The sequence below is a fragment of the Cuculus canorus genome, chromosome 2 (genome assembly GCF_017976375.1).
Source record: "Cuculus canorus isolate bCucCan1 chromosome 2, bCucCan1.pri, whole genome shotgun sequence".
In the NCBI taxonomy this organism is placed as follows: domain Eukaryota; kingdom Metazoa; phylum Chordata; class Aves; order Cuculiformes; family Cuculidae; genus Cuculus; species Cuculus canorus.
The window spans coordinates 127,563,486-127,586,555 of record NC_071402.1 but is presented as its reverse complement, the minus strand read 5'-3'; the positions used below and the strand labels follow the sequence as shown (position 1 = coordinate 127,586,555).

The 23,070-nt window shown below is 42.5% G+C and overlaps 1 protein-coding gene across 4 annotated transcripts; it reads right to left on the bottom strand.

Moving 5' to 3' along the window:
- Nucleotides 1–1,058: 1,058 nt before the first annotated feature.
- On the bottom strand, nt 1,059–22,522 carry CDCA7L (cell division cycle associated 7 like). 4 transcript variants are annotated; one of them, XM_054057981.1, is made up of 10 exons: nt 22,407–22,522; nt 13,312–13,458; nt 9,983–10,114; nt 9,150–9,506; nt 7,098–7,172; nt 5,477–5,662; nt 3,910–4,044; nt 2,948–3,097; nt 1,998–2,134; nt 1,059–1,651 (listed from the first exon to the last, which is right to left on the bottom strand). In XM_054057981.1, the coding sequence occupies exons 1-10, from the start codon at nt 22,458–22,460 to the stop codon at nt 1,621–1,623; spliced, it is 1,404 nt and encodes a 467-aa protein (XP_053913956.1). In that variant the 5' UTR covers nt 22,461–22,522; the 3' UTR covers nt 1,059–1,620. The 4 variants fall into 4 exon arrangements, with proteins under 4 accessions (XP_053913956.1, XP_053913955.1, XP_053913954.1 ...); XM_054057980.1 differs by having other exon boundaries at nt 1,060–1,651; nt 3,910–4,041; nt 9,977–10,114; XM_054057979.1 differs by having other exon boundaries at nt 1,062–1,651; nt 9,977–10,114.
- Nucleotides 22,523–23,070: the final 548 nt, after the last annotated feature.

Sequence of the window (23,070 nt, the reverse complement as noted above, 5' to 3'; positions counted from 1 at the left end):
GTACCTTTAAATGTAGCTTTACGTATTTAGGAATAAACAAATGCTTAAATCCAAATTAATGTGGTCTTGCACTACAGAACACCACGTAAACCATGTGCTTGCATTTGCTGGAGGTGCCAGGCGGGCTATCCAGCTGGGAACCATAGTTGAAGTCAGCTCAAGGAATTGGCTCCAGCAATGCCAGTCATTTTAGTAAGGGCTATTCCCATGTACAAAAGGCAAACCAAGAATGTTTATGAACGTCCAGTTTATAAAACCAAAAGCAGAGGGTCAACTTACGTTTCGACTTTCAATCTGAAAAGTCAGGAGAGGCCAACTAAGTGGGTTCTGGCAGGAGTACCTTTACCCTTGGCAGTTTAGTACTAAGCTTTCAATAGTACGTGCAGCTTTCTTAATCTGCCTTGTAGTTACAGCAAAAGCAGATAAATTTTTTTTTCAGTGAGCTCAAGCAGGAGATTTGCCTCACAAAACCACAATCCTCAGTGTAACACTTAGATGCTCTATGTTATTTCCTAATCTGTCAGCGTTGTGTTGGTGTGTTTCTCCACATAATGATTATTGATCTGAAGGCGTTCCTTCATTACACAAGCTACAGGACGGTAAATGGAAAACAACAGCATCTGGGTGTAGTTTGACTCACAAAATACTCTTCCTGATTATTTTTTATTCTCTCTACATAAAATGAAATGTGTATCTTACAAGAATTTTAACATAATCATACTGCAATACAAACATGTCGCATTTAAACAAAGTTGTTTGAAAGCTTGGGTTGCACATATGAAAACACACCAAAGTATGAACTGTATGTAAAAAAAACTAATCCTTACTTTGTGATTTAAACCAGTTAACCAGATACTAATGCTGTAAGGTAACTGCTTCAGGCAGCAGGTGCATCACAAAAACTGCTAGTGAAAAATTCTCTCTTCTTTATTGGGACGATGCTTAAAAATTTTATTTTTTTTTATTTTTGTTTTATTTTTTTTACAAAACAGTCTTCCACTTTCATGTTTTAGTGAATAATTGCACTTCAGAATTAAAAAAAAAAAAAAATAAAAAAAAATCACCCTCCCACTGGTAGGTTGCATCAGCTTTGGCTGGAATATAATGGCATTCAGATGAAAGTACCCTTCCCTTCTTTGCAGGAAAAAGTTCCATAAACTACAAGTGGAGGAATAGGTTGAAAAAGCAAGGGCTGGAAAACTGAATCACCATGGTCAAGTTGGAAAACACAGGGGGGGTTATTTCTTTAAAGATAGGGTATGCTTTATAGGTAGTTGTTAAAAACCCTTCCTGCAAACTTGCATTATTATATAAATTGCAATATTGCTAAACTTGACCAAGTTCTCCATCATGTAGTTGTGTAGCTTTATTAAAAATTAACCGCTTATGGTTCAAGAGTGCCATTTAACTTAACGTATAGGTCTGTGCATGTAGATTTCTCTACCAAAACATTTTCCTGAGAGATCTTTTGCATAAGACCACGTCAATCAAAAAGTTCCCAACATAGAAATGCATATACTATACTCTACAATGCTATCGTATATAAAACATAGTAAAACCTTTTGAAGTCAAAATTTGTCAACATATTAACCAGTTGCAGGCACAGCTTGAGTTCAGTTCTTAATTGTCATCCACTAGTTGTTTCTGTAAACTAGAACATGGGAGAAAAGAGCGTTAGTGCTTTTTAGGAAACTCAGGCTCCCCATAAAAAGACAATTTTCATTGCTGAAGATGACAACTCCTGCACTAGTACTTCTATAAGCCTGAACCAACCAATACTGATTTCAAAATAAGGAAAAACATTTCTACTTCTTAAATGACTTGTTTACACAGACAGTATGACTCACTTCAGTGATACTGATTTCAGCCTAGAAGAAATCTGAAGTCCAAGAGACTTTTGCATAGATCCTGGATCTGCCCCAGCATCACAGAAGTCAAGTATTATTTAAAGGACTGTAACAGTTCAAAAAGGAATGACTGCAGGCCACGGCCCTCACCTTTCCAGGTACTCCTTGACATTGTTGTAGCCATAGAACTTGGCCAAGTGGATGAGCATGCCAGTGGCACAGCGCCCATCCTGCCGGCGGCAGTAGCTGCAGTTGCACACCCCACGACAAGGAGGACAGATCCAGGCCTGCAAGGGGTGGAAGTTAAAGGAAAACCATGAGTAAAGTCACATTCAGTTTCTCATTGCTCAGACAGACAAGAGTATGGCTTCCTTACTGTGTTATTGTTCAGGGTAAGGTTTTAAAAGCCTTAATCAGCCAGCCAACCACCCTGTTAACACTTTCCAAATTCTGCAGGATTAGAGAAATTAAGTACTACCCTGTTTACTTCAATACTTCTTACTCTGAGGACTCGGATGCTCTGATTTTTTTAGCATGGATTTAAAATACACTAAAGGCATCTGCAATACCTAACGATAACTCATCCTATGTTAGGCTGACCATAGTGAACTCTCTAGAGGGAGAGGGAGTCACAGAGCAAGCTAAGCACAGAAAGGATGATTCTGCAGCAGCCTGTGCTGACTCCTTGCTCAGTGCCTTGAGGGGCAGAGAAATGGGAACCAATCCTAAGATTATTAGGTATCCTTTTTTCTCATAAAAATTACAATCTAAACCAAGGAACCTGCTTTGCATGCCACGTGACTGAGAGCTGGTAGTTTTCTGAAAGGGCACAGAGTCCTTTTCTTAAAAGCTCTCATGCTTTCCCTCCACTACCTGGTAAATATGTGGTGCTTCAAAGCATAAAGACAGATGGATTGTAACCCAGGTCCAGCACCTTCCACTTGAGTTCCGACATGATCAGTGTCGGTCCCAACAGTACTACAGATCTCATGGCAAAAATCTTTGAGCACCATGTTGTTATGCACACACACTCACCACAGCCTATTAACAGGACTGTATTCATTACGCTTTTTTTTCCGAGCCCAAAAATAGATACTTACTGGATCAAGCAGTGCTGATTTCACATCTTCCCCATAGCGATTTCGAAGACATGGGCCACAGAATTGCCCCCTTACTCCTCCACAGCCCTTACTGCGACAGATTGTCTTTGTATCAATTGTCTTCTGTCGACACTGGTGGCAAGTACTACCCTAAAGTTTGAAAGGAAGAGGAACAAGGACTTCTTAAATGCTTGTTGCCGAACCTTCCTAATATATCTGCTAACAGCGAAGCACAAATTTCAAACCAGAGTAAAATTCAGCAACGAAAGAAAATCTTGCTAAGAATGGTAAGTTCTTATCTGGAGAGATGGTAGAATTTAGAGACAGTTAACAGCCTCAATTGCATTTGGAGTCTCAAACTATATGAACTTCATGTCATGATTCTGACCCCTTGCCTCTATCCAGCAAAAAGCTAAAACTATTCAGTAGATGACCTTCTGACTTATCTCTGTGAATACAATGAAGCATGAAATACGTAGTAAGCTGACCACCTAGATCTTTATGGCAATTAATAAACAGGCAAATCCGGTGAATGAAAGGAGAAAAAGAAGTTCTATCAAGAGGCTTAGAAACTACCCAACTCATAAATGTCGTTCCCAAGGGGTACAAGGAGCAGCAGGGAACACTGTTATTTAATGCTACAGCTACCACCACCGCTTTTACAATAAGTGAGAATGAGAGATCAAGGTGAGTCATAGCTATAGCAAATCCACATAATAGCTTTACTGCAAGAAAGCAATTCTTTGCAGTAGCAAAAAGTTGGTGGGGCATTATCAACCAGCATGGGCAAGCCCACAAAAGCCTGGCAAAGCTTCCAAATTGCTCTTGTGTAATACAATAATGCAGAGCTGCACTCTGCAGAACCTCAGGAAAGCACACGTTTTAGCGAACACCAAATGAGCTGTTAGGAGACCTTCCATTTCAAGCAAATGGACACATTAAACAAAACAGCATCCACTTACCAGAACTTTGTCATAGATTTTGTCTTTAACAGTGATTGCAATGTTGTCCAAGTCCTCCTCAGTAATATCTTCCACTGGACGGTGAAATGAATACTTTGATGATCTCCTCCTTTTGCGCACTCCACAATTCCCCTGCTAAACAAACTCATCTCAACACTTTTCGTCTGGTGTCATGAAGATTGTCACAACAGTTCGTGACAAATTCTTTCATTTATAATGCATATTCAGTCTAGAAGGAGTGAACTACAGGCTAACAGACCAGCGGAAGAACAGGGAATAGTTTCCAAACCATCACCACCTTTTTCTCTCCCTCTCCTCCATTTATTATTTATCCTGCTTATATGCTCTTCCTTCCCATCATTGCTACTTCTATTTCCACAAATTCCTAACATGTTTTTCTGCTCCCTTCTTTTCTTTGCATTCCCTGAACACCTCCACTGTAATACTTCATACCCCATTTCCCTCTCAAAATAAGGAACTATAACCATCTGCCTTCCCATGCTTTGCTCCTTCAATCTCTTAATTGCTTTCTCCAATAACAACCTCTAATGTCTTCAAAAAAGCCTTTACTGGAGTTCTAGGTTAGTCCTGCCATACCCAGCCCTTTGTTATTATCCTGCTTGTTATTTGGAAGAGAGCCCTCTTCTGACTATTAAGCGCTCTTTTTTTCCTTCTAAATATAAATCTCCTTGACCTCAATCCATGGATTGTCATTATGCCCCTTAGGAGATTTCAAATTTCATGTAAAAGTCTCAATGGATCCTTAGTCTTCTACCTAACCCCACAGTTAACACCCAATTTGTCCTTCACCCTAGAACAGCTCTGTTCTCTCCAAAACACTCATTTAGCAGCCCAGGTTCTTATTCAGTGCTATTTCATCTTGTTTAATAGCCAAGTTCCCTTTATAATGGTTCAACTATATCCAGCCCTCACTCTCTATAACCAGAACTGGGATTTAGCCTCTACCACGTACAGACAAAAACTCAAGAGCCTTCTTCATAAAGCCTATACAGTAAATATAAGTAAGTCCATAAACCAAAGGAGGAAAAAATAGGATTTAAAAAATATAGGGAAGAATAAAACCTGCAACTTTCAAATAGCTAACCAGTACATCAGCAGCTTGTTGGTCCAGCTTCCCTTTATTCATTTGCAGTTCAGCTATATAACTCATATCTTCCCTCTGCTATTTCCAAAGAGGGTTTTTTGCTGACTTTTCCTGAGCCTGACAATAGAGAAGATCTGTTTTGTCATCTCCACAAGACCCACCACCTTATCACTCAAAGGCCTTCTACATTGTGGGCTCTAATATTTTTCAGATAATAACTAAATAACAGACCATAATTAAAATGCTTTGTTATGTTTTGGATGACACGGGTCAAAACCAGAGCCCAGTTAACATGCAAAAGGTGAAGCAGGAAGGCCTGAAGACAAATCCTTCTGTAGGTAATCCCAAACCACAGGTTCTTATTGACTTTCTGTTGGATATGATATCTACTCTGTCGGCCAACAATTTAAATGAATGTTTCCTAATCCCTGACTACTGGAGATATCAAAGTCTGGCAAATACCACACTGAGTCTCTTCTTCAAGAGGTTTTGTTGTCTATAGCTGTGGTAGTGCTCTGCAAATTTAAAAGTTGGCACAGTAAATTTTTCCAAGGCAAATTTCTCTGGTGGACGAGCATTTCTGGTTGGGTTCATGCGGCGTGTTATCTGGCCTTCAGAGAATGCCTTCCTTGAGATCCTCTTCTGTCTCTGGAAAAAGAAGACAATTCCAGTAGCTGTCTCTTTGGTTATGTTTATAGTGTTAAACACCAGAAATTATCATAAAATGCTTGTACCACACTCATACTACCATGAATTAATCTGTTCGTCTCCCACTCCCTATTTGTCAAGCCAAACCACACCAATTTCTAGCATACTTGTGTTCTTCCTACACGCTACATCTTTTTGATCCTTTTAAAACATATGCTTTCACAGTCAAATTCTACTCCAATTAACATCACAGAACTATAACAAAATTTTCCACATGGCATATTAAGGTAGAAGCAGTTCTCATTGTTCTTCAGCAGCTGAAGATTCATACTTTCCTAAAGCTTGAATACAAAGGATAATCTGAATTCTACCTTATTTTCTTTTATATTTTTAAAATTGAAAGGGTGTTAATAAGCTTCTTTTCCTACTTCCACATTCCTAGATCTAGAAATTACTAGGAGGCACAAGATACCCTTTTCATATTGTCACACCTGCCAATTACTGCATGACTGAACTCACGAAACAGAAGTCCAACATAAACACCTACAATAAAGGCATCTACTAAATCTGACAGGTGAAACAAGATGTAGAATTCAAGTCTGCTTGCTACTGTACTCTTCAGTTATTTCCTTTGAAAGAAGTGAAAGGAGACAGGTTGGAAGGCAAAAACTAAGGAGAAAAGATAACTAGAACACTCATGATATCCTCCCCCTCCTCAAGTAATAAAGATATTAAATAAAAGTAGTACGCATATCCAAAGAATGTTTAAGTTTCTAAAGCATTTAACTAGAGCTAGGAAGGTCTCAGCCTTTCAAAGACTGCATAACTTGGCTTCACCTTTTCACCTGATAAACACCACACCAGCTTTTCTACATGGGCTTCCCAAAGAAAGGGCCATTTGATTTTTCCTCAAATTTCTTTAGTTATAACACATGAGGAAAAACATTTGTCTACAGAGAAACTAGATGGGTTGACAGTTCTCTGTTCTTAGCCAAGAAAAGCCAGCTGAAATAACTACAGTATCATTCCGCTTCATGTTGAAGTGGTTGAATTTCATCAGCATATCTCTACCGAGAAGTGTGGACTTTAAAAGAAAAGCCTGCAAGAGGGAATCCAAACTCAAAGGAAAGCAACTACTCTTCCTTATTCCCATACACCCAGACATTTGTCTAGCATCTCAATAGTATTTCTGGGGCAAAAATGACCAAGCATCATCTCACCTTGGTCTCTATATTTCTTCGTAAATCATCTGATAAAATTCCATATCCTCACATAACCTCTGGTACTTAAATACGGACCAGCAGTAAATCCATACAAATAAAGTGACCAAAACCAAAGAAAACCAGAACAAACTTGGTGAAAGCATTTCATCAAGAAACATATTAATCCCAAATCTATCAAAAAAGATCCGTCACCTCTAGTACTGGAGACTTACCGAAGGAGCGGAGGGGGGCGTTTTCACTGGGAACAGGTCAGGTATGGAATTCAGTTCTGTCAGCAACTGAGCAAGCTGAAACCAACAGTGATGCCACATTGAAAACTCACTGCAAACTTGCAAATAAACAATACATATCATCCACTCTTCACACACACTCTGAATTATATTTAAACACATGAAGCTCAGTGCATGAAACCTTCCTGGAGGCAATTTAAGCAGGGCTCAGGAAAAGAGTTCATTTACCCCTGAATGAGCAAAAACTCTGCAGGCAGTATTAACTTCACAGCTCCCTTTAATTCTAACTAAGAATTAGAATTAGCTAAAATTACATCAAATTTTGTTGAAACAGCATTGAAGAAGCACATTAAAACACATTTACAGTATCTATGACCAATAATGAAACATTCACAATTCATATGACAGGAGGGAGAAAAGAAAGACAAGAGTGCCCTTGGCCAGAAGGCTGCAAACCACAGCCAGTCATGCCACATGCTGATTGCTTTGGATACACAGTGACATGGGTACATGGTCATTTACAAACTTGCAAAACAATTAAGCCCCATGACATACACAGTATCAGAAACATAGAATTATTTGTTGCACCATGTAGGAGAGGTGTCCTGGAAGTACATCATGGTAAGTTTGTGGAGGACACCAAACTGGGCAGCAGTGTTGATCTGCTTGAAACCAGGAAGGCTCTGCAGAGGGACCTGGACAGGCTGGATCGATGGGCTGAATCCAACTGTATGGGATTCAAAAAGGCCAAGTGCTGGATCCCACACTTCAGTCACAATAATGCCATTCAAGTCTACAGGCTTGGGGAACTGTGGCTGGAAAGCTGCCCATGAAAAAAGGAGCTGGGGGTGTTGGTTGGCAGCCAGCTGAAAATGAGCCAGTAGCGTGCCCAGGTGGCTAAGAAGGCCAAGAGCATCCTGGCTTGTATAAAAAACGGTTTACATTGTTTAGTAGGCATGGTAGTGTTGGGCTGACCGTTGGACTTGACAATCTTTTCCAAACTTAATGATTCTATGCTGTCTTCTGAAAAGCCAGCAATAGCTGGGGTGAGTCAGGCTGCGAGCTGTCTCTGAGACCATTATACCAATCATGAGATTAAAAGCTGCATTCAGCATTTCTTAGTAAATACTTCACTGTGGCATTTATTAAGAGCTATTTAATGTCATTGCAGTACTGCAACTAGGATGCCAATGAATTTTGCAATGGTTGACCTAGAGAGAAGAGTGGAAAGCGAGATGGGAGGACAAGCAGGAAGACTAAAATAACAGCATTGAGGACACAAGACAGATTAGAAACACAGGTACAAAACTAAAGCATGTTTTTACATGGGAGCTGCAGGCCTAAACACTCAAAAAGGTGCACCTGAGCCCTGGGATTGCCTGGAATCTCCAACTTTGCCCGGAATAGAGGAAAACTGAAAGAGACGCTGAGGATCCAACGCCAACTCGGATTTGCACAGCAGCATGACAATTAAAGAGAGCTAGTGGCATTTTGGGCAATAGAGGAAAAAAGAATTAGAGAACAGCAGTGTTTCTGTTCTGCACCTACACACATACACATACACACTTTCAGTATTTATATGACAAAGCATAGCTGTAAACATCATATCCCACACAAATGAAAAATTACATTTATCACCCTTAGCAGTTTTTAGCTGCCTTTCCCATCAGTAACTGCTACAAATGACACCACAAACCACCTGAATAGACCAGCTGATTTTCTGACATGTTCTGAATATAAGACTGCAACTTAGGCATCTGTAACTTTGTTCACATCTACATACAAAATGCTTGGTTCGACTCTGGTTTTAACCTTGAGCAGCTAGTTCTACTTGAGGCCATTTTAGGGATAAATGCCTGAGTGCTGTTGGTCCTCTAGGGTTCTCCCAGGTAAAAAAAAATTCGAACACAAACCACCATGAGATTTTCCCCAAGTCCCAGCACAGCACCAGCAAGGTCCCCAAAACTCAAGTGTACTGAAGTAAAGTATTTGGATGTAAATGTCAGAGAACAAACCACTGCTCCCAAGTCTTACCATGGCTTTATTTTCTTTAATATTCATGGCTCTCTTAAGCAGAGCATTGCTTTCCTCCTCTGTTTCTTTAATGTCTTCTTCAGACTCTGAAGCAGAGCCCTCTAACTTGTCCCACTGCTTGCAGCTTATTTCTTTTGAAAGAGGTGCAAGGGATTCACTGTCCTTTAGAGGCAAGTTAGAAAAAGCCTGTTCAGGCACTTTTTTCTCAGACGACTTTCTGGCAGGAAACTGCAAGGCAACACGAAGGCCAAAGCGTCTTCTCTTGGGGGAAACTTTCTTCTTCTCCTCTTCCTCCTCTTCTTCCTCGCTACCCAATAAATTATCACATTCTTCATCCTTCAAGTCCGACTGCACTGCCTAGAGGCAGAAATAATCCCATGTTACATTATTGGTTGTGACATGAGAAAGGTCGTTTTTTAAATCACTAATTCTGGGCAGCAGTCTCACCACCCGAAGGCACTGTCATAAATTTACCTAAACAACAAATTTTTAAAAAGTCACAGTACAAGACTTCTCCCTCTGCAGAGACAAACACAAAATCTACATATTAATGCTGTCTGGAATACAGACATGGCTATCTTCAGGGGAACAATCTTGCCCAGCACTGTAAGTCTACAGGCAGAGGAAGAAGTTCTCATTTCTAGTACGCGATGTTACACTAAATAAAGCTTTTTTTCCCTCTTTAAAGATAACACATTCTTTTCTTCAATATGAAGTAAGGACATTATGGTGTATCAGAAACATTGCTACTAAAACACGCAGTTTACACAGAACAGACAGAAAAAAAAAAAACCCATCAACATATACATTCATGCATAAGTGACTACCTTTACCAGAACTCCTTTCTTGTTCACATCCACCTCACTTGAAGCAAAGCCTTCAAACACTTCCGTTTCAGAGTCAGTGTCTTCAGTGAAAATCCTCCGCAGTTCTTCAGTGAGGTGTCTGGACTTAAATTGCATCCCCTGTAAAAACACCAGCCACTTGCTGTGAGAGACAGTCAGACACATAGTCACACAGGCACAATAAACAGATTCTGAGATTCAAGCAGGTACCAATTACACAGCATATACTGTGAAAGCACTTGACAGGCAAAGCATGTCAAAAGAAAAATGCAGAACCCATTCAGAGTTTCTGCACCAAGTTATTTTAACTTAATAGGATTTTTTTTTTCTCATTCTGAGTGCAAGGTGTGAGGGAAACTTTTTTCTTCACCTCTTCTTCCTCTTCTTCACTACTACCCAATAAAAGCTTTCGTATGCGTAAATTATCATGTTGTTTTGTATGTCTTCTTCTGCATGTAGAAAACAGGCTTTGAATGGAAGAAAACACAAACCACACACTCCTCTGCGCTTACTGCAGCCGTACTCGAAGTTCCTGGAGATGGAGTCTGGTCCTTCTCACACTGTTACACCATCACTGAAGTGATAGATCCCAACACAAAACCACAGAGATTTGAACAGGCTAACATCCCTCTACCTTCTAACTGCTCAACTCTCACTGTTTTAATGATGTGTTTTATTATTCAAATTTGTTCTAGGGTAGACAGATCCCAAATTTCTGCCTACAGACTGGGAAGTAAAAAAATCAGCCCATGAAAAATAAATTAAGATCTCGTTGAAACACTCTTCACGATATGCACATAACATACCAATTAAACACAATGCATCTACTAAATCAGACTTATATTTGCACACTTCTAATCAGAATGAGTAGAAGATCACCCGTCAAGTTGTCCCCATCAGTCTCCAGAAAGACTCATTCATGGAAGGAACATACCCCACATTCACACCACATCTGCCTCGTGAAAGTCGGCAACGCTCAAGCTTATTTCCTCAATTTTCCTCTGCTATTTTTACCTCCCACACAAGATACAAAAATGACCTTTCATACCATGCACTTGCTAAATATCTTTATTCTTCCTTTCAGTTCCCTCCCTTCCCTGACTTTAATTACACATTTCTTTACATTAAGATAATATTTGGTGAAAACCAGATACAATAGATGAGTGGAAAAAACTTACAGGGGAATGGGAGGGGGGAGCTACTGCATATGTTATTTCTTTACACTTAAACATCTCCTACAAATTATTATGGGTAATTGCAATGAGTTTTCTCTAAGCAAAATTACTTTATTCTTTTGTTGATAGCTGCAGTGCAGCTGCTCGAGAAAGGAATAAACACAATAGGGAAGTTACTTTAAAGTTAAATTGCATTTCTTGGAGGGAAATCAAAGTTTTTATGCATTCTGTGTTTTCATAAAATTCCACAATGAAGCTTGGAGGTGGGGGAATAAGCTGTTTGTTAGCTAAAGTGACTAAAAATAACATACCTAGAGCAACAATGTTACATGTATGAAAAAGGGTCTATGCAAGAAATACCTATAGAAAAAACACCTAAAACTCAGCAGAAGCGCAGAGACTGCAGGAGTAGGACTGCAGAAAGCCATAAGGAAAAGGAGACACACAGAGGCCAATACTTACTGCACTTGCGCATCAGCACCCAAGGCAACATTTAATGCACTACATCCCATTCATCACCCTGGCAGGGCAGCTACCTTGCCTCCTCTCCCAACAACTGCAGCGTTTTCCTCAACCTCCCATCATTTTGCTCTTCATACTAAAACCTTTTAGGTTCCTACACAAGCACCTATCATCTTTTCTTCAAAATAACTCTCAGTTCAAGGGAAATACAGGAATGGTGAGGAAGGCTGCAGTGCCAGCTGTAAATCCAGAACAAGTATCACTGGGACCCCCAGTAATGCATGTCAAATTAACAGTACATAGTTCTTCCACTTTTCATTTTTCATCAGAGGATTTTCAAAAGCTTTGCAGCAAAGATCATTATCATAATCTCCACCTCACAGGCTGGGAAACCAAGGCAGGAAGAAGTAAAGTAAGGTGCTGCAGTCCCCACGCAGGTATCAGAAGCGGTGGCTCAGGTTCCCGCACAAGCATCCCTCTCCATCACCACCACCACCACCATCTCTCTTGGTTGATTATTCTGCTCCACACAAAGCCACAGACACAAGACCAAGCTACCTCCTGGTCTTCTGTAAGTTACCAGCACCATCTGGCAACAAGAAGCAACAATTTACAGCCAAGTATATTTCATTACTTTTACACTGCTGTCTCTCCATAGCACAGACTCCAGGCTCTACTCCTAAACAGCTGCTGCACTTCGTACCAGCCTCTCCGAGTCCATTCACTTACAAAGGCTCTGAAATAGCACATACTTCTTTCTACAATCCCCATTCTGTCTGTTCCCTTTGCTAACACCAGCCATATTCCTTGTCTTCATCAACTCTTAACCAGGTACTGACCTGACAGACAGCGAGAAAGAGGGAGGCAGGAAAAGGGGAGAGGGAGGCAGGAAAAGGGGAGAGGGAGGCAGGAAAAGGAGGGTAAGAGAGCACAAGAGGAAAAAGAGAGATTTTCAATTTTTTTTATCAATGGAATGAAGGGACCCATTTGACAGCACAGCTGACAAGGGTATCTTTTACCACATAAGCCCTTATCTATCAAGTATATAATTACAACCTTCTAAAAGACTAAAAACTAAATTTTCTGGCAGCCAAGGCAGCATACCAGCTCTCTTTCTTTCTTGTGAATTCAGCTGCCACCTCCAGCTACCAAGTCAGAGAATCAAATCATTATGCTGATCCAAGCCACTTCACCATTAAAAGATCAAAGAACCAGCAAATCTCACAATCAAAGCAGGAGCTGATGAGTTCTTGTGGGTCATCACCACTAATACAGAGATTTTTGTGCAGGAAAAGAACTAGTAAAAATTAGTGCAGAAACAGCACTGATATAAATGTCTGGAAGAAATACTATGAAGTCTGTACACACACAAAACCCACCCATTTCCATGCATTTCCACTCTTAAGTATCCAGAGCACACTGGCCCAAGATGGTAATGCTCCTGTTTGCTTCACTCAAACTCATTTTCTAATGAAACTCACTTTCCATATATTATGAGAGAGGTTTTAAAAATCAATCACCAGAACCTAAAAAGGACAGCAAATTTGTTTACACTTATCTTTAATATGAGTACTGCTGATTATGGAGTATGCTGTGAGTTATGCTCATGCAGCCTTGACACAAGCTCAGAGGGCTACTGCACCAAAAAAGCATACCTGGGCCATGGCAATCCATGCCTACCTTTTTTCCCGATTCCAGGGAATGCAGACTGCCATAGCTGTCTTCTGACAACAACCTCTGTCTGGAAGCATCATCTTGGAACCCCAGAAAATTTTCATTGTCACCAGGGGCATTAGAAACATCAGCCCCTTCCTTGCGTATCTGTTTCTGATTCAAAATGAGACAGAAGACACAAGTAAGTCATGCAAACTTAACAGGGACACTCAAATTGGCAACAGCAAAACTTAGTCTTGTACTCCTATGCAACTACAAATTCATATCACAAAATATTCTATGCATAGCAAAACTGCACCTCATTTAGCTAAAGCCCAGAAAACTCTGTATAGGCAGTTTTAATCCCTAGGTCCAGATTCCAGATTTGGAGCTAGGGAGGGAATGCAACATACAGGGTGTTTAACTCCACACAACAGTGCTTCTTGGATGCAAAAAAAAAATGTGTCCCTCATCTTTACAACCACATACTCAGAGAACCATTTATCCATAGCAAAATCCGCCACAGCTCCTCCTCTTACAGGGCAACACTAAACAAAGAAACCTTACCTTCAGATCCAGTAACAGTACTGTAACATGTTTTATCAGACACCTAACTCTAAAAAAAACACCAATGCAATTCATTCTCTTCCATCAGTATTGCCACAGAGCTTTTTCTGCAAAGCTTGGTAAGAAAGTGAAAATACATTTTAAACAAGAACATCTCCAGCTTCCTGGAGGCCCGTGATGTAGCACACCAGGAGGAAGCACTGTCCAGGGCGGGTGGCAGGACTATCCTAGGTGACCTAGATCACAACTTCAGAGTTCACAAAGTCCAGCCTCAGCACACGAGACTCATAGCACCACAGGTAACCATTCCCTTGATGATGTACTTCACCAAGCAAACCAGATAAGCCCCTACACATAATGGGCATGTAAGGAAGCCTTCAAACAGCTCCAACCTAGGCTGCTCTAGGATTTGGTGTGGAAGGATGGGATGAACAGACCTAGCCTTAAAAACAAAGGCACAAGCCATCTTGCCAAGTTTCAGAACAGGTTTTTACACATCCCAGCATCATTTGCAAAACCATTCTGCCGTTCACAGAAACGTTTCAGGAGAAAAGTGTCCACGTCACTCACCAGCACCCAGACATTTATCTTCTTCATCCCCAGGACCACACTTACATATCACACACTACTCTTATTTAAAGCAACCCTCTCTGCTGTTTGCTGAGGCCACACGTGGATTTCGCCCTTCTCTCATTATCTCTCAGGAATACAAGATCAACAGCTGCCTGGTAAGAGGGGCCAGTTCCTCATCTGAAAGAGGTAGTCTCCAGCCCTGAACATTTAAGAGAACATCCCCAAGATGAACTCTAGAAGTGAGAGCAGCCTGAGCAGCCTGTTCTTCTCCACTGACATAGAAAACAAAGGTTGCTTGTACAGGACCCATAAGATGTTTTTTTTTTATTATCTTTTCTTTTAAAAGAAATTATTAAGGCCATGGCCAAGGACCCAAACAAGGCTCATTCTCCGAAAATAACGTTGCTGACAGAATTCCACTTCCATCACAAAAGCACCTTGATGAAAGTGTCACTCTCGGAAATAAGGTACAATGATGGGCACACACGTCCTTGATTTTATTCTTTCTCTGCCTTTATAAAGCCAATGTAGAGTGATGCAAAACTGATATCCTGTTGCTTGAGCAAGAGCAGAATTTGCCTCTAAACAACTCGCAAGCATATAATGGCACAAGCCAGTGCACTGCTGCAAAAGTAGCGCTGAATGCATTTGAACCCCTTTTGATATTCCCCTACCTCCTAAAACAAACAGCCAAAACCCAGCTCGACTGTTGTGATGGAATTCACTCGGTACAGCACAGCATTAAAAATGAAGTATTATGCATTTTAATGGAAAAACATACAAGGAGCTGTGAGGCTCATTGCTATGAATAAATTGCTTCCAGAAGCCACTACACTAATTCTTATACTATTGTACAGCTGAGTTAGCCACTGCTGCACTTACTGTATGCGTAACTAATTTATTCTTCGTCTATTACTTCTGCATCTGCACCAGTGGAGCTGTTACGGGAATGTAATTGCTGATTTTGAACAAAGAGAAAAATAAAAACTTTCCCAGTAGAAGACCTATCCTGATCTTTATGCATTCCCAAATACTAATGTAGTGTAACTAACAGCAGAATTTCAAAGATTTTTTAGTTTCTGAGTTGTTCCCCATAGCTTGACTATGAGGAATCCCATTCAGCCATTGAGGAGTCCTCATTTCACCAAAAGGGCTTATGTTAATAACACAGAACATCCAAGACATAGAAGGTGGGCTTACTCCATGAGTTTAAAAAGAGCAGCCTCATGACAAAGCTTGCTCATCGCCAGCATTTCTATACCTCAAACCAGAAGTAAAGTTTATTCCCAGCAGAGTCCATTGCCATCAGCACACAGACATCAAAGATAAGCTTGCACGAAACACCTCTGCCATGATGGCTGGTTCGCTATTACTGGAAGTCCAGTGCAGTCCTGGAAGCCACAGACTTTTGAATCCTCAACATAAGAAGAATATGGAACTGTTGTAACGGGTCCAGAGGAGGGCTACAAAGATGATCAGAGGGCTGGAGCACCTCCCACATGAGGACAGGCTGAGAGAGTTGGGCTTGTTCAGCCTGGAGAAGAGAAGGCTCTGAGGAGATCTTATAACGACCTTCCAGTACCTGAAGGGGGCTACAAGGAAGTTGTGGAGGGACTTTCTACAACGGCTTGTAGTGATAGTATAAGGGGGAAAGGCTTTAAATTGGCATGGGGAAGATTTAGATTAGACATTAGGAAGAAATTCTTCGCTATGAGAGTGGTGAGGCACTGGCACAAGTTGCCCAGAGAATCTGTGGATGCCCCATCCATGGAGGTGCTCAAGGTGAGGTTGGACGGGGCCTTGGGCAGCCTGGTCTGGTGGTAGGTGTTCCTGCCCATGGCAGGGGGGATGGAACTGGGTGATCTTTAAGGTCCCTTCCAACTCAAACCACTCTATGATTTCCGTTTTTAATTTCCAATTAAAATAGATTCAGAAACTTATTTATAATCAGTATCAGAGCCTAGCATTTTAACTCTGTCCAGCAGAGTTAAAGCAGCACACACCAAGAAAGAAAATACACATTTGCCTAAACACAAATAACAAAATATTAATCTACTCTGAACACCTGAAAGAATCAGGCACTTTACGAAAGGATCCTTTTGCCACTAAACCCCTAAAAAAGGTAGGAAGGCAGAGAGGTGACGAACATGTCAAGTTTGCCCAGGGAAAATATTTCAACATGAAGAGTCCACAGATTTAGCCACAATGGTCTGCAGAAATGCTGCAGAGATGTGAGAAATGCCGTCTTTTAAAGATAGCAGTTACAAAAAGCTAAGTATCAAAAACCCAGTAAAAGCTGGAAATAATTCACAGCTGCTGAAAATGTCAGTTTTATCTCTAGTAAGAAATTTTATACCTATTGAGCTCACATTTTTGCACACAAAATACACTTAGTTGTTTAAAACAGCCCACAAGGTACTTTACAAAAGCAACAGAAAACATTCCCTGCTACAAACAGCATACAACTCATCAACTGCCAGAACACCCAACCCTATGTTTTTTCAACAAAAGATCGGAGTTGAAGATCTTCCCATCCCAGTTTCCCCTTCTCTAAATATGACAAAATACTGCCAGTGCACCCATGTGCACACTTGGACTTGTCAGGCTGTGCAGAGAACTACCATTCCCACAGAACCGGAAGCAGGGAGCTCACATGAGCCTGTGGGGGCTGGCATACCTGTCACCAATGGCCAAGGGTGACAGAGACAGAAAACAAGACCAGGATGGATGTCCAGATCTGTTTCAGAGACACTCCCACACTCACCAGGTGAGTGATGGGAAAAGTAAGGCATCTGAGGTTCCCCACCAGTCAAAACATCATTTCTTTAAGTGCCATCTCCATTAATTCTACTTGTCACATTATGCAAGGAGAAAAAGAAAAGTTTGGAGTGAGGTTTTTTTTTTACTTTCCACATCAACAGGAAGAATTCTCATGTCTCAAGTGAAAAAAGCAACTTTACCAATACCAAAGTCAAAACAGACGCAACCTGCCCTTCTGCAAGACAATGCCCTGGCAGGCTGTGAGGAGAGAACACTCACCCGCACACACATCCTCAGCTTAGGTGGGAAGCATCAGAGTTATTTCTATGCCAGTAGTCAAACATATTTAATTTTTTAAGAGATATTTGTACATGCCACTTTCATTGCCAATTGACACACTTGCACTTTCTTCTCTGACAATGATGTATCAGGAGAACATACTGTGTAAGAAAGCTGGACTAGCTGTAATTGTCTATTTTTACTCCTACCATTAAAAAAAAGAAAACAACAAATCAGCTGGGCTGTTTTCCCCTCATTCTAGTTTGCAGTGTATGGGCATTCCTATTTCATAGAATCACAGAATTGTTTAGGTTGGAAAAGACCTTCAAGGTCATCAAGTCAAACCATAAACCTAACACTGCCAAGTACACTCCTAAAACACGCCCCTAAGCACCATTTCTACACGTCTTTTAAATACCTCCACAGACGGTGACTCGACCAGTTCCCTAAGGCAGTTTCTTACAATGCTTGACAACACTTTCAGTGAAGTAATATTTCCTAATATCTAGTTTAAACCTTCCCTGGAGCAACTTGAGGATATTTTTTCCCCATTCTGTCACTTGTTACCTGGGTGAAGAGACCAATACCCATCTCACTTCAACTGCCTTTCAGGTAGTTGTAGACAGCAACAAGGTCTCAGCCTCCTTTTCTCAAGACCAAGCAACCCCAGTTCCTTCAGCCTCTCCTTAAATGACTTGTGCTCCAGAACCGTTACCAGCTTCATTGCTCTTCTCTGGACACACTCCAGCACCTCAATGTCTTTCTTGTACTGAGGGGCCCAAAACTGAATGCAGGATTCAAGGTGCAGCTTCACCAGCACCAAGTACAGGTGGACAATCACTTCCCTGCTCCTGCTGGCCACACCAGTCCTGATACAAGCCAGGATGCTGTTGGCCTTCTTGGCCACCTGGGCACACTGCAGTCTCAACTTCAGCTGGTTATCGACCAGCACTGCCAGGTCCTTTTCTACCAGGCAGCCTTCCAGCCATTTGTCCCCAAGCCTGCAGCGTTGCATGAGGTTGTTGTGACCCAAGTGCATGACTCAACACTTAGTCTTGTTGAAAGACTCACAAATGACCTCGGCTCGTCAATCCACCTTGTCCAATTTGAAGCAGAGAACAGATAATCTTGGCAATGTTCAAACTTGCTACTTACTCATTTTGGCCAAACTGAAGTAATCTCAGATTAATTTCAAACACACACTCACATAAACCGAATTTGTGCAAAGTCACACCTTCAACTCACACCAGAAAACCTCTAATTCTTCCAGGCTCAGTACAGAGGTAAGCCCAAGCCATGCCACCCAAAGATTACAGGCACTGGACTTGGCTCATAGGCCTGAAATAACAACCAAACAAAGAAGCACTCCCAAGGCTGACAATTATGGGCAGCACTACAAGAATAGAGGGCCCCAGTCAGAATGCCATTAGGTGCCAAACCAAAAACTCAAAGCTATTTACATGTCGAGATCCTGATCTTCCCACTGGAATCATAAAACCTAACAATATTGTATGAAAGCTTAATTTGAAACATCATACAAGTATATGAAAGACATGGAAGGCAGAGAGAAGCAAAGACACGTATTATGAGGCAGAAGAATCACACAAGTATGCACATGGTCAACAGGACTGTCAACATCATTACACAAGCCTCAGATCCAAGGAAAACAACAAAATCTAGGAAGGCAAGGAAGATCCCAGAGGATCCCAGAAATTTCTCAACAGCATCACAGTACAAAAACCTGAAACATTCTGGATGGTGAAGTATATTCCTGTCACAAGTGGCAGCAGAGTGAAAGGCAGATAAGTCTTCAGAGACAAGAAGGAATAAGTGATAAAATGAGTATGTATCGCATCATTTTTCAGTCTTTGCAGGGACCCTTAGATCTGTCACAACAACCTCTGGGACTTTCAGAGTTCCCGTGCCCCTGCAAAAAGTTATGGTAATATTCACCTCAGTCAACTTACCACTAAGCCCAAGCACTCCATGGAATTTTAGTAAATTCAGCTATTTTGAGAACAATATAGTTTCTACATTAAATTAATTGTTTAAATAAAACAATAAGCCAAACCCCACCAAGCTACTTCATCCTAAAATAAAGAATGTCCAACTACCATAATCACATGGCAAGTCATTTAAAATGTTACCTTCCACAGGCAACATCTACCTGGAAACAATCCCCAACTTTTCAAAAACACTTAAAGTAACATGAATACCAGCATGCTGGCATATGAAAGCAGTCAAAACACTCTGTGGACAGCTACTATCTCTTCTTTTGTTATATCTGATCTCTTGCTGATCCAAACAATAGTAACAGCTATTTCTGAATTAACTCTGCATAACTCAAGAGCATCCCTTTCATCTGTGGTGCTTTCCGAGCCCGTGTTCCAAGGAACACGCTTTTGTACTATGACAGAGGCAAGCAATGCATCCACTCTTCACACAGGGACTGCCACCATCCAGGCTTTCTGGATGCAAAAGTTTTGTTAGCCAGCATCCCTTTAACAAGCTCTGTACACTGATATGGCTGTGCAAGGACCTCTTCAATTACACCCTGGGATGGGAAACGGAAGTACGGGTCTTGCAATTCAAAACAATTTTGTACTGCTTGGCAATTGCTTTCCATGAGGGTGCGTACTTACAAGCTAATTTACCATTCAGCAGACAATCCATGACTTCAAAGTCAAGGAAACCTTTGTCACCACATCCTTCTGGCTCAGCAAAGACTGAAATCCCTGCTCACCAGCGCATCACAAGGAGGAGCAAGGGCCAGCAGAAGACCTTGCTCAGCCAAAAACAAGCTCTCGCAAGAAACAGGGAAGCACCAAAAGCAGATTGCATCCTTCTCCCCTTTGCTGAACCTTAAAAGAAACATTATGCATGCCCTTTTAGCTGTGCAGTAGAAAGGTGACAGAGAGCAAGAAACTCTCTTTATAGTACCAGAGCTGAGAGGTTAACTGCCATTCTCTTCTATTGTACCACATCAGGTTTCTCACAAACTGTTTTTGCAGTGCCCTTATCTCCACTCTGCCAACAGAGTCCAAGGACATACAGAGGTGGAAAGTTTACAACGTCCTTAAGTGGCCAGAGGTCTTAACAAATACTTCAGTGTTTCTATAACCCTCCTGTTCCACAGAAACCCATGCAACTTCCTAACCTTCCATGAGCAAGAGCTGATGGAGATACTGACTTTCTCCTCTCTCTCATCACCAGGGATATTCACCATACAACCTCTCAAGACTTGAGCTACACAAGAAGCCTGATGCATACAAGTAAATGGCAGGCTTGGACCAGACCACAGTTGGGTATGCTGATCAAAGTATGCTTGCACTTGTCCCTAAGTCTCCAGCTTCACCATTACTTACATGTATTCGGGCAACTCAGATATTTGTGGCATCCCAGAATCATTTAGCTTCGAAAAGACCTTTAGGATCATCAAGTCAAACCATAAACCTAACACTGCCAAGTCCACCACTAAAACATGCCCCTAAGCACCACTTCTACACATCTTTTAAATTCCTCCAGGGATGGTGAGTCAACCAGTTCCCTATGGCAGCCTCTTACAATGCTTGACAAAGCTTTCAGTGAAGTAATACTTCCGAATATCTAGTTTAAACCTCCCCTGGAGCAACTTGAGGATATTTCCTCCCATTCTGTCACTCCTTACCTGGGAGAAGAGACCAACACCCATCTCACTTCAATAACAATCACTTCCCTACTCCTGCTAGGCACACTAGTTCTGATACAAGCCAGGATGCTGTTGGCCTTCTTGGCCACCTGGGCACACTGCTGGCCTGTTTTCAGCTGGTTATCGACCAGCACTCCCAGGTCCTTTTATGCCAGGCAGGTTTTCAGCCATTTGTCCCCAAGCCTGTAGTGTTGCAGGAGGTTGTTGTGACCCAAGCACAGGACCTGACACTCGGCCTTGTTAAACCTCAGACAGTTGACCTCAGCCCACTGACTCAGCCTGTTCAGATCCCTCCGTAGAGTCTTCCCACCCTCAAGCAGATCACTCCCGCTCAACTTGGTGTCATCTGCAAACTTACTGAGGGTGAACTCAGCTCATCCAGATCATTCATAAAGATATTGAACAGAACCGGACTCAACACTGAGCCCTGGGGAAGCCCACTGGATTTAACTCCATAGCAGCATTTCAACAGGGAAAAAGAAAAAAAAGAGGGCAGAATTTTTAAATAATAATTTTAAAAAAAGGTATTTCAGGCATCCGCAGGCCTACAGAGCTTAATTAATCATAGAATCACTAGGTTGGAAAAGAACTCTTGAGATCGGGTCCAACTGTACCTGTCCACCACTAAATCTCCAAGGACTTCATCTACCCGTCTTATAAATGCCTCCAGGGATGGTGACTCAACCACCTCCCGGGGCAGCCTGTGCCAGCGCCTGGTAACCCTTTCAGGGAAAAAGTTTTTCCAAATGTCCAATCTGAACCTCCCCTGGTGCAGCCCGAGACCTATCACTTGGGAGAAGAGACCAACACACACTTCACCACAACCTCCTTTCAGGCAGTCGTAGGCAGCGATAAGGTCTTCCCTCCGCCTCCTTTTCTCCAGGCTAAACAACTCCACTTCCTTCAGCCACTCCTTATAAGACTTGTGCTCCAAAACCAGCTTCTTCTGCCCTTCTGTGGACGCGCTCCGGGACAATTAACAGCGCTCCTCACCCTTTGTGGAACTCGGCCCACGCTGAACGCCTGGCTGCTTACCCCTCTTCCCCAACGCTTTGCAACCCGGGAGCCGCCGCGCCACGTGGAGGACTCCAGGCGGGACCGCGGGGCCTCAGGCGGGGAGCGCGGCGGCTCCTCCGACCCCCCGCGCCGCGGGGAGCGAACAAAAGGCCGCCGGCAAGGCGCAACCAGCCCTGCCCGCGCCCGTTTCCCGCATCCCAGCCTCGCGCGCCCCGCGCATCCCTGCGCGCATCCTCACCTTGCCGCGAGCCCGCGCCGCGCCCCGCCGCCGCCGCCGCCCGCGCCGCGCCATAGCGCCAGGAGCAGCCCGCGCTGCCCCGGGAGGAGGAGGAGGAGGAGGAGGAAGGAGGAGAGGGGAGGAGCAGGGGGCGGTGGAGGGGGTGGAGCTGGCCTGCGGCGCGGGAAAAGTGGGGAGGAGACGGGGCACCCCGTGTGGTCTGGAAGGGGATGGGGAAGAGGCGGCCGGATGCGCCTGGTCATAGAATGAATCACAGAATGAATCACAGAATGTTTTTGGGTTGGAAGGGACCTTAAAGATCATCCGATTCCACCCCATCTTGCCATGGGCAGGGACACCTCCCACCAGACCAGGCTGCCCAAGGCTCCATCCAGCCTGGCCTTGAACACCTCCAGGGATGGGGCAGCCACAGCTTCTCTGGCCAGCCTGTGCCAGTGCCTCACCACCCTGATGATGAAGAATTTCATCCAAACAGTTCCATATGTACTTAGAATCATAGAATCACCAGGTTGGAAAAGACCTCTTGGATCATGTCCAACCATTCCTGTCTGCCACTAAACCATGTCCCTGAGCACCCCGTCTACCCCTCTTTTAAATACCTCCAGGGATGGTAACGCAACCACCCCCCTGGGCAGCCTCTGCCAGTGCCCGATGATCTCAAAGG

What these genes read in the sequence shown, in the direction of transcription:
- CDCA7L (XM_054057979.1), bottom strand. Translation starts at nt 22,460, where the DNA reads ATGGCGCGGCGCGGGCGGCGGCGGCGGCGGGGCGCGGCGCGGGCTCGC. An exon ending in TTAAAGAAAATAAAGCCATG is followed by an intron (nt 7,173 to 9,149) that starts GTAAGACTTGGG and finishes TGTTGGTTTCAG; the next exon opens with CTTGCTCAGTTGCTGACAGA. An exon ending in CGCCCCCCTCCGCTCCTTCG is followed by an intron (nt 5,663 to 7,097) that starts GTAAGTCTCCAG and finishes TTCTTTTTCCAG; the next exon opens with AGACAGAAGAGGATCTCAAG.